Here is a 12,543-nt window from a genome sequence, read left to right on the forward strand (position 1 = left end):
TTGGATTCACAGGTCAGACTGCTCAGTGTTGGTCTGGGAACTTGGTGAGATAAAATTGCAGGATGTTGTGTTGTGCAGGGCTGCCTTTTCTCCTTTCCGTACTCACTCATCCCCATGGCCCCTCCATGGACCATAATGGACACAGAAAAGCTGCTTCTTCTGAAATGAGATAGAAAACAGCTTTTTGAGTACAGAAGGAAACTCTTTTACTTAATAAAACCTATTACAGAGTTTCTTAAAATAGCTTGTACTATTGATTTCTGCAAAGTGACATTTAAATGACAGTTACACTTAACTCTCTATACATACCTGAATTTACAAGATCTGGTTCCGCCTTATAACCCACTGAACCCAAGGTAACATAGCAAATGCAAAAATACCTCCCACCCAGCATTGACTTTTATTAGCCCTTTTATATATAAACTAACTGAATGTGTTGTGTTCAGTGATCTCTAAAACTCATTTGTCCATTTCCTGAAAGATACTCTATGTATACATCACCGTGAATGTTTCCATTGACTATCCATGTAACAAAACTTTTACTCTGCTGTTAGATTTACCGTTAATGTCTACAAAAATAAACATATTGAGCGCTAATGCGTCTCATGGAAATATCCGATTTCTCCCCGCAGTCTTGCCCCCCCCCCCCAAAAAAAAATAAAAGAAAAAAACACATATGATTTAAATATTCGGGATGACATATTATAAGTATTGTCATCTGAAGAGCTGAGAAATTAGCGCGACAATTCCTTATTGGGAAGCAGTCACATGTAATGCTGCGAGATCAAAACGGCTGAGGAAATGAAACATTCCAGTCCTAATGAAAAACAATCATTTTTTTTACTCACTGGAAACTTTCTCCGCACAAATGTAAACCTGGGTGTATAACCGAACTCTGATCATCACCCAAATGTTGGATCGGGAGGGACAGTCTGTATTCTTTATATGCACTCACATATTTGATCCCAGTAGCAGTACCCCTCTGCTATCTGGAACGATACTAGGGTTAATTTGTGTATGTACGTATGTGAGGATGTTCACCTTTAGCCGCATCTCCCGCAGAACGGATGGTACAGCATCTGGTCTCCATTATACACATCCAGGCCTATATATGGAATATAGCCGTGCAGAAGAAAATATATTTCCTATACACGTACAGAGATACATGCATTAGGGCATATATAATGGAAAGCAGACATGATTCCCCATGGGTTTTGGACAATGACTGAACTGGACGACATCAGAGGGACCAGCCTACTGTCTAATGCACATAGGGGCATCCCAAATCAAATCTGCCCCGCGACGGATGATGCCACCTAACAAAAAACAAAGAAAGAACTTTACACATGTCCTAGAGACATGTCAAAATTTTTTTGTATGTTCACTTCTCCCAGCTCTAACTACAAATTAAATAAATAAATAAATTATATATATTCACACAGACAGTATGCAGCGGATTTCACGCTGCGAATTTCGCAGCAAAACACAGTCCTGTTATGGCCTATGGCTCTACATTCTCTGAGCTGATTTTCATTCCACTGTGAAATGTAGTCACTGCCCATTTAACTAATTAGCTGCTGGCCCTTAAACAGTTAAAGGACAACTCCGGCCAAAAGTATTTTTTAATATGTTATTACTTGTGGAAAGTTATACAAATTCCTAATGTACATTAATTTGGGAAATGCACATATAATGCTATTTCCCTTAATTTAGTAGATCAGGGATCTTCAAATTCTCTCAAAAACTGTGACGTCACAAATCAGTTGTAATTCCTATGGAGTGTCCAGCAGGAGGCGCACTATATATATATATAGAATTTAATTAGTACCATTGATTCTATATATATAGTGCACCCCCTGCTGGACACTCTTTGGATTCTATGGATGTCTATGTAAAAAGTAAGGTAATGTAATGTACAGTATGTTTTATTGATTGAATACATTTATGGAATATTTTTGGGAGCTTGTGTCCTTGCTCCCCAAAGTATTCCATAAATGTATTCAATCAATAGATTTTGAGGGCACCGAGCAGGGAGGGAGAGAGATGCCTGTGCATCTAACTACCTCCCTCCTCCCACCATGCTCGGTGGTGGACACATATACACTGTACTACTCCTCCCATCATCTACTCATAGTATGAGCAGATGATGGGGGAGTAGTACCAGAGTCATCCCAATCACCAAACAGGTCAACCCCCTCCCCTTCCTTATGTCACCCGAGCTGCCGGGGGTGACATCAGGGAACAAGTCGGCAGGAGGCTGGGGCGGCGGTTAGCTCTGCAGTCAGTCCCCGGGAGGGCATGTGAGCTGAAGTGCATCATCAGTGGCGGCAATGTCAGCGGTGGCATCGGCGGCGGGAGGGATGTGCAGGTGATGGGGATAGCCCTGGTACTACTCCCCCATCATCTACTCATACTATGAGCAGATGATGGGAGGAGTACAGTGTTTATGTGGTGGCGGGGGGGCTGTTTGGTGATTGGGGTGGCCTTGGTACTACTCCCCCATCATCTGCTCATACTATGAGCAGATAATGGGAGGAGTAGTACAGTGTATATGTGTCCATCACCGAGAAAGGAGGGAGGGGGAGGTAGTTAGATGCACAGGCAACTCTCTCCCTCCCTGCTTGGTGCCCTCCAAATGTATTGATTGAACACATATATTCAATCAATAATACATACTGTACATAGACATAGACATCCATAGAATCTATAGAGTTTCCAGCAGGGGGCACACTATATATAGAAGTCAATGGTACTCCTTGACTTCTTTATATAGTGCGCCTCCTGCTGGACACTCCATAGGAATTACAACCGATTCGTGACGTCACGGTTTTTGAGAGAATTTGAAGACTCCTTGATCTACTAAATTAAGGGAAATAGCAGTATATGTGCATTTCTCATAACTAATGTACATTAGGAATTCGTCTAACTTTGCATAAAGTAATTACATATTAAAAAAATACTTTTGGCCGAACTTCTCCTTTAATGCTTACCTGCCTGCACTCCTGCCTTCTTCTCTGGCTCCTGGGTCACTGATGGCCCTCTTAGCCAGAGCAGTGCAACTCAGTCACTACAGTACCACAGAGTTGCAAACAGTTTCCTCCCTCCCAGCATGATACTGATACATCATGCTGGGCAGGGAAACAGTCCAGTACAGGGATTCACCGTTTGCAGCGGCGCTGATCCAGTAAGGTAAAACAAAGGCAGATGGTACATTAGCTCTAAAGGGAATTGGTCATGAATTGTGTGTACTAACATGGTTGCATCCGGGTGACATGGGCTACAACATGGTGAATCAGGCCAGTATGCACTAACTCGGATAGGTTCCCTTCAATTGTTATTATTTTATACTGTACTTTTGAAACTGAAGCTAAACCAATGAATTACTCTGGCCAGCTCAGTCATCTAACAGACTCTGGTCATGGACGAGTTACAAATCACGAAAAAGTTTCCGAATATCGCCCTGAAGCTCCATGTTCAGACAGTTCGCGTTGTCCTTTTAGAAACTCAGGAATTTATATCCTTGACATTTGAGTTGTGAGATAAGATTCTCTTTTACTTTCTAACTTGTGCGTTTATGCTGCTATTAGTTTAACAGTAAACGCTCAACATGTAGAATGAGGGTCAGGGGAGGGGGTGGATACGTCTGCACCCTTCGAGGCATTATGGCTGGCAACAAACTGTCACTGTGACTGACAAGGCTGACTGACACTTGTATGGAGGCACTGTTGCTGGCACTGTGAGGGGTCCGACCTCAATACGCCCTGGCGATCTCCATATCAGCCTGCAACTACTTTGTGTTGAATAGAGCCTCAGGTACGGCACGTGACCCGCAGCTCTAATGATTCCTATGGAGCGGAAAAAAGAGTCAAATACACAACTCGCCTCTTTCTGGTGGATCCATAGAGAATGAACAGAGCCGCGGGTTACGTGCTGTACATGCGGCTCTATTAAAAACAAAGGAGCCAGGGCTGATCTGGAGATCACCAGGGGGTATGGAGGTCGGACCCCCCACAATCTCTTACTTGTCCCTTATCCTGTGTTATTTTTATCTTGGAATACCCCTTTAAAGTGACACTGTCACCCCCTTTTTATTTCTCTAATCAGGTGTAATGGGTAAATTTAGCAGTTTTCATTCCTTATTTTATATCATACCTCATGGTGCTTGGTCAAGTAAAAAGTGATCTTTTATCAACTGCAGATTGTGCTAAGTGGGATGGGGCTTCAAGGCAAATGTGCCACTTAGCCCCGCCCACAGCGTCACCATTGTACCCGCCCCTCCATGACGTCATATGCACATAGGCCCCCCCCACCTTGCCGACCATTGGAACAGGCTGGCCTAAAGGTCTAGGCCAACGGTGGCACTGTGGTCAGGGCTTAGGGACACTGTTGCTGTGAAGCCCCGCCCACTTAGCACAATCTGCAGTTGATAAAAGATCACTTTTTACTTGAACAAGCACCATGACGTTTGATATAAAATAGGGTATGAAAACTGCTAAATGTACCCATTACACCTGTGTAGAGAAGTCAGAATGCAAAAAGGGGGCGACAGTGTCACTTTAAGGTTGGTTTCCTTTGGATCAATACAGTCGGAGCTGGAGCTAGGTGTATTTTCAGTCTCGTTCAAACTTCCCACTCTACACAGACCATATTGTTAAAATCAGCGCCAATGCTGAAGTGATCACAGGACTGTAATTTCCTCCACAGACACATATAGATTGCTAGTATTTATCTGATGTTGTAAAATATTTTAAAAAAATTCACATTAGACCATGATTTAGTACACCTGTGCAGAAAGCATTGGCCCTTCACGATACTATTTTAACTTACATATACAGTGGTACCTCGGTTCTGGAACTTAATTGGTTCCGGAAGGCAGTCTGAGAACCGTGCAGTGTCTTCCCATAAGAAATTATGTAATTGTGTTTAAAGGGAACCTGTCACCCCCCGTGCCGGGGTGACAGGCTCCCGACCCCCCGTTAGAGCCCCCTATACTCACCTAATCCCGCCGGGTCCCGCTTCTGGATCCGGTCGGGTGATGAAGATCTCAGCCGCTGCAGCCCGGCGCGCACGCTGAGAGATGAGTCCAACGCTCATAGAGAATGACGGAGCGCTGGACTCTCCTGTGACAGGTTCCCTTTAATTGGTTCTGACTGTACTACTACTGTACTGTATATGCACTCCAGCAGTCTTATACAGTACAGGATGGGAGATGGTGGTGCACTGTACTACTACTGTACTGTATATGCACTCCAGCAGTCTTATACAGTACAGGGTGGGAGATGGTGGTGCACTGCCTGAACTACTACTGTACTGTATATGCACTCCAGCAGTCTTATACAGTACTGTACAGGATGGGAGATGGTGGTGCACTGACTGTACTACTACTGTACTGTATATGCACTCCAGCAGTCTTATGCAGTACAGGATGGGAGATGGTGGTGCACTGTACTACTACTGTACTGTATATGCACTCCAGCAGTCTTATACAGTACAGGATGGGAGATGGTGGTGCACTGACTGTACTACTACTGTACTGTATATGCACTCCAGCAGTCTTATACTGTACAGGATGGGAGATGGTGGTGCACTGTACTACTACTGTACTGTATATGCACTCCAGCAGTCTTATACAGTACAGGGTGGGAGATGGTGGTGCACTGCCTGAACTACTACTGTACTGTATATGCACTCCAGCAGTCTTATACAGTACTGTACAGGATGGGAGATGGTGGTGCACTGCCTGTACTACTATTGTACTGTATATGCACTCCAGCAGTCTTATACAGTACTGTACAGGATGGGAGATGGTGGTGCACTGACTGTACTACTACTGTACTGTATATGCACTCCAGCAGTATTATACAGTATAGGATGGGAGATGGTGGTGCACTGACTGTACTACTACTGTACTGTATATGCACTCCAGCAGTCTTATACAGTACAGGATGGGAGATGGTGGTGCACTGACTGTACTACTACTGTACTGTATATGCACTCCAGCAGTATTATACAGTACAGGATGGGAGATGGTGGTGCCCTGCCTGTACTACTACTGTACTGTATATGCACTCCAGCAGTATTATACAGTACAGGATGAAGATAGTGGTGCACTGACTGTACTACTACTGTACTGTATATGCACTCCAGCAGTCTTATACAGTACAGGATGGGAGATGGTGGTGCACTGACTGTACTACTACTGTACTGTATATACACTCCAGCAGTATTATACAGTACAGGATGGAAGATGGTGGTGCCCTGCCTGTACTACTACTGTACTGTATATGCACTCCAGCAGTATTATACAGTACAGGATGGGAGATGGTGGTGCCCTGCCTGTACTACTACTGTACTGTATATGCACTCCAGCAGTATTATACAGTACAGGATGAAGATAGTGGTGCACTGACTGTACTACTACTGTACTGTATATGCACTCCAGCAGTCTTATACAGTACAGGATGGAAGATGGTGGTGCCCTGCCTGTACTACTACTGTACTGTATATGCACTCCAGCAGTCTTATACAGTACAGGATGGGAGATGGTGGTGCACTGACTGTACTACTACTGTACTGTATATACACTCCAGCAGTATTATACAGTACAGGATGGAAGATGGTGGTGCCCTGCCTGTACTACTACTGTACTGTATATGCACTCCAGCAGTCTTATACAGTACTGTACTGTATGTGAAGCCTCCCCAGTGCTAAACTCACCAGTAACAAGCCACTATCTACGCTCACAAAAACGTTCAGCTACCGAGTACTTCAAGACTGGGGGCCCGAAAAATGTTTGAGAACTGAGCAAGAGTTTGAGAACCAAAGTAAACTTTCCTTGAAAATACAGTTTAAGTTGCAAGCAGTTTGAGAACCGAGGTACCACTGTATATATAATTTTTGCTATGTCTATACATAATAATTACCTGATAGTTTCCCACACATTGAATCCATCCAAGGGCTTAGTACCATTAAGGGTTCCTCCGGAGAGATGTACCAGTGTCGGCAGCCAGTCTGAAATATGAATCAGTTCTCTACTAGTGACCCCCTTCTGTTTCAATAAGGGGCTTGTGACAAAGCCAACTCCCCGTACTCCCCCTTCCCAAAGGGTCCATTTTCTTCCACGTAAAGGCCAGTTGTTACCACCAGCCAATGTCTGCCCGCCATTATCTGTAACAGAAAATAAATAGTAAAACATGAGAGGAAAGGGGGGGGAGGGGGTACACAGCAATGATAAAATGTAGCCCCCCTTACAGATTCTATACACTCAATACCCTCTTACCTCCTGTAATAGAGAATGTAAGGCATGGAAAGTGATAGAAGGTCCTGGCGCCCCTACACCCTTATTTGTTAGCACTGCCGCACCCATGCACAGAGTCTCACCATCCATTAAAACTGGAATGAAACCAACTTGGAAAAGAGCGCCCCCCTCTCTCTAGGGACCCCATAACAAATCCCATATACACAATCATATCAGATATATTATAAAGGGTCAAAAATATATAAATTACCTTTAATCTAAATCTATGCTCATTCTGGGCTGAGTAGTCAAGTGGGCTGTCCTACAAAGTGACTGACAGCCAGTGGCGTAGCTACAGGGGTCGCAGCGGTCACGACCCGACCCGACCCGCCAGCTAGGGGGGCCCGGCCAAGCCCCCCCTGCCACCTCAATGTGCCCCCACGTTAACAAGCTGCTTGCATTCATGGGCCACACAGACCCATGGATGCACGCAGTTGCTTAACAGCAAGCCGAGTGGGGGTTCCGCCCACGCCCCACCCGTTTCCTGGCCACAGCTGAAGCCTAGTGGGGGCCCGCCCATGTTCCGCCCGTGTCCCGCCCACATCCCGCCCATGTTCCGCCCGTTCTGGCCAGTCACCGCAGCGATGGAGGTGAGTGGGGGCCCACCTACATCCTGCCCGTTCTCCACCTGAACCCCACCTATTCTTCAGCTGCCAGTCATCCTGGGTGCCAGAGGCAAGTGGAGGTATTGCCTGTGTCCCAACCGTTCTGCTCCATCACACTGCTCTGTCTGTGTGTGTGGTGGGCCTCAGCCTGTGTATGTTTCCTGGGTCTGTGTGTGCTGTAACCTGTGTGTGTGTGCTGTGTCCTGTGTGTGTGGTGGGCCTGTGTTTGTGTCCTGGGTGTGTGTGTGCTGTGACCTGTGTTTGTGTGCTGTGTCCTGGGTGTGTGTAGTTAGCCTGTATTTGTGTGGTGGGCCGGTGCTTGTGTGCTGTGTCCTGGGTGTGTGTAGTGGGCCGGTTATTGTGTGGTGGGCCGGTGCTTGTGTGCTGTGTCCTGGGTGTGTGTGGTGGGCCTGTGTTTGTGTCCTGGGTGTGTGTGGTGGACCTGTGTTTGTGTCCTGGGTGTGTGTGGTGAGCCTGTGTTTGTGTGGTGGGCCGGTGCTTGTGTGCTGAGTCCTGGGTGTGTGTGGTGGGCCGTTTGTGTACTAGTGCCATCCTCTGTCGGGCCCACCTCCTGGAGTGGTATGGTGTTACTGGTCAAGAGGGGGCCCCAAGTTGACCTTTCGCACCAGGGCCCATGACATTTTAGTTACGCCCCTGCTGACAGCTCATTACATACACATTCATACAAAGATGTCAATTACTGAGCAGGGACACCCACTTGACTACTTAACCCTGGACATTTAGGGGGACATTTATGAACGATCCACCAGAGGCATACGCCATGGAGAAGGTGCAGACTGGCCCCTTACCCCTGGCGTACGCCTGCCGTATGCCCCGCTCACCCGATGGGCAGGCTGGGGGAGCTTGGGGGGCGTCACAAGGCGGGGAGGAGGCGTGGCCTCCTCCCGCACCTCATTTATCATGATTTACGCCAGCTCGCAGGCGTAAATCAGGATGCAAATCTACACCTGCTGGAAGCAGGTGTAGATTTCATACGCCGGGCGCAGGTTCGGGCGCCAGGCCTGCCGGATTCACTAAGAGGCGTGCGCCTCTTAGTGAATCCTGCCGGGGAAAAGGGTGCGGGGCCTAATATAAGACCGGCATACTTGTATGCCAGTCTTCATAAATCCCCCCCTTAGAGAATACATGAATAAATGACAACTTATCCTAGAACTTTTCCCACAAAACTATATATGAATCTATGCAACAGGTTCCCTGAGATTCTACCCTTGCTTTTAATAGCAGCAGTAGCAAATCCCCATAGAAAACCTCTCCTGTTCTGGACAGTTTCTGACACAAACAGATGTGTCGGCAGAGAGCACTGTGTCAGACTGGAAAGAATACACCACTTCATGCAGGGCATACAGCAGCTGATAAGTATTGGATTTTCTTTATTTATTTTGTTTTACATGGAAATAATATACAAATCTATATAACTGCAGCACCAGTTTATTTGAAAATATTTTTTTTCCTTTGGAGACTTCCTTTTAAGTGTTTTATATTTACTAAAAGATGAAACTTTGGATTCAAATACATTTGTAAAAACCTTCATAGGACAGTAAAATATACATGTAAATACAGATAATATCGCTATCAAAGGAAACTATATTTAAAAAAAAAAAGCGCACACTTATGTTTTCTGTAGAGAACAATGTCTTTCAATGAGCCGTGACATTCATGTGGATCAGTGACATTCTAGTTTTCCATGGAGGATAATTATAGGATTGCACATCCATACGTAAAAGTACAGAGAATGGGTTGTTACTATTCTCTCTAATCATTGCTGGAATACCACGTTATTAGGGCTTTCATGTGACGGGTGAATTCCTCAAAACTAAAGAGACGATAGGAAAAAAAAAAATCTACTGCCTAGAAAGATAGAGGAGAACGACCAGTCACTTCGTAGCTTTATATGAATGATCTTACTATAGGCCGCAGATACATTACAAACCACAATTTCTCATCCCCGCACTAATGTGGACATAAGCGTATGGGCATTCTCCATAACCGTAATATTATTCTATCTAACTGACTGAATTGTGGTATTCTGCTGAAACATAACTTTTGATATGTTGCTATCCATGGTGAGACTAACAATTCTTTCCATACTTGCTATTATCTATTCAGTCTCCTTCCCCCAGTTCTCAGCTGCTGCTTGCTGCTGAAGACACAAAAATCTGTGTGTGAGCGAGCTTTTCTCTCTGTCTTCCCCTCCCTTCTGAGAAAGGTGATGTAATCAAGTCCCTGGCAGGCTTTATCTGCAACATTGTAACTTCTTTGTAATGCAGGGAGGGTCAAGTTGCTAATTAACTCACTGTGATTAACCCTCCCAGCATTACAAAGAAGATACAATGTTGCAGATAAAACCTGCCAGGGACTTGTTTACATCAACTGTCACAGAAGGGAAGGGGAGGTGAAGAGACGGAGAGAAAAGCTCACACACAGATTTTTATGTTTTCATCAGAAAGCAGCAGCTCAGAACTGGGAGAAGGAGACTGAATAGGTAATAACAAGTATGGAATGAAGTCTCACCATGGGCAGTAACATATCAAAAGTTATGTTTGAGTGGAATACCCCTATAATGCATCAGAAAGTGAATACTGAAAGGGAACCTGCCAGGGTGAAGGCCGCCCGACCCCCTGCTAGAGCCACGGATACTTACCCCCATCTCGCCAAGTCCCATTCCTCGAGCCGGTCCCGGGACGGAGATATCCCCGTCTGAAGCCCGGCGTGTGCGCTGCTGAGATAAGTCCGACGCCCATAGTGAATGAATGGATGAATGCCAGATTTTTCACTCTAGGCCCTACAATCCATAATTGTTTAAACTGCGACCCCCGCAAATAAACACAACACAAAAAGCACAAATTAAAGGAGTACTCTGGACAAAAAAAAATTATTTAAACTCAACTGGTGTCAGAAAGTTATACAGATTTGTAAATTACTTCTATTAAAAATCTCAAGCCTTCCAGTACTTATCAGCTGCTGTATGTCCTGTAGGAAGTGGTGCATTTTTTCCAGTGTGACGCATTGTGCACTGTCAAGAGAAGGCGTGGTTTTCTATGTAGATTTTCAACTACTCTGGGCAGTTCCTGACATGGACAGAGGTGGCAGCAGAGAGCACTGTGTCAGACTGAAAAGAATACATCACTTCCTGCAGGACATACAGCAGCTGATAAACACTGGACTTGAGTTTTTTTTAAATAAATAATTTAAAAACCTGCATATATTTTCTGACAGTTGATTTAAAACCTTTTTTTTCTCTGGATTATCCACATCATCCACATGTGACAAAGCTCAGCTGTGCTCCGCTGCAATTTATTGCCAAATATTTCCCATCTCTAATATTTACAATAAACCCGGTTCTCTCCATTTTGTCTGTTTGTAATGGCTTCTCCAGTGATGTCACTCGGGAGATATTCACTTCTATTTCAGTCTTGGACGCAGTAAGACATCATGTGCGTCCTCAGTGTTGAAAAGGACTCAAACTATTTCATACTATAAATATAAAAGTTTGGTGCCAACTTACTCTCTATTACAGCTTTATCTGATCCTGACGCTATTGTATAGGGATCTCTACTAACAGCTAGAAAATAAAGGGGCTTTTCAGGAAACCAACTATCAAATAATTCTCTCTTCAATATCCTCACCTCTTGCTAGGCCAGAGTGGAAAGCAGTTACAAAGAGCGTCTCTCAGTCTGGAGGACCTTACTTGTTCTCTATGGTGGGCTGCAGGGAAATTTAAAGTGGTTATTCAGCACTACATAAACATGGACGTTTTCTTCTTTGGGTGCAGGTTTTCTAGTTCCACTGAAGTGAATGGAGCTTAACTACAAACCACACCTGAACTGGAGACTTACTGAGACTGCCGATGCCACAGTCCTGATGCCAGGTTCCAGCGCACATCGCCAGTCTATTCGTGAGCCTCAGCTTGGCATGAAGCACGGAGGGCAGACCCAGCGTGACAATATCTCCTCCCCTCTGTGATGCGGCTCCATTAGAATCAATGGAGCCACGTCATAGACGGGAAGAAGTTTCATCACACTGGAAGCCAGTGGGCCCGCCCCCAGTGCTTCATGCCAAGCTGAGGTTCAGGAATAGACTGGTGCCGTGCACTGGAGCCGGCACCAACATCCCCATGAACCAAAATTTTGGCACTGGTCCCAGTGTGGGTAGCTGTGTAGCTGGCCCAAAGGATCAGGAGATACTGGTACATGGCACCAAAGGGTGACATAAAGCAGGTCAAGGTCTGGGCACAGGTGATGGGCGGCTGGGAAGGTAGTGTTGACAGGTGGACGAGACAGGTTCAGGGTCAGAAATCTGGGACAAACATTCAAAGGACGAGAGAGCACACCGGAGTCAGACAGAATCAGGTGATCAAACACATGAGTTGTCAAACAGCTTCTCAACACTTTTGGTACGGTAAACCACACTGTTGTTCAGGAACATATGGGAGAGAGAAGCAGTCTTAAAGGGGTATTCCACTTAGATAAAATACATGATGAATCATCCCCTCTTCTGGAGCCTAACAATCCTCCAGTTCTGAGCTGCTGCTTTCTGCTGAAGACATAGAAAACTGTGTATGAGCTGTTATCTCTGTCTCCGCTCGGAACCCCCTCTTCCCCCTCCCTTCCGAGACGGCTC

General features: G+C 45.4%; 1 protein-coding gene across 1 annotated transcript in view; it reads right to left on the minus strand.

Moving 5' to 3' along the window:
• The window catches only part of ARSB (arylsulfatase B), an 89,433-nt gene that overhangs the window by 39,323 nt on the left and 37,567 nt on the right, over window positions 1-12,543 (minus strand). The window contains exon 5 of the mRNA XM_069963031.1: window positions 6,924-7,167. Coding sequence (XP_069819132.1) covers window positions 6,924-7,167 — 244 coding nt within the window. The remainder of the gene's footprint in view (window positions 1-6,923; window positions 7,168-12,543) is intronic.

This window comes from Dendropsophus ebraccatus, chromosome 3 (genome assembly GCF_027789765.1).
Source record: "Dendropsophus ebraccatus isolate aDenEbr1 chromosome 3, aDenEbr1.pat, whole genome shotgun sequence".
Lineage (NCBI taxonomy): Eukaryota > Metazoa > Chordata > Amphibia > Anura > Hylidae > Dendropsophus > Dendropsophus ebraccatus.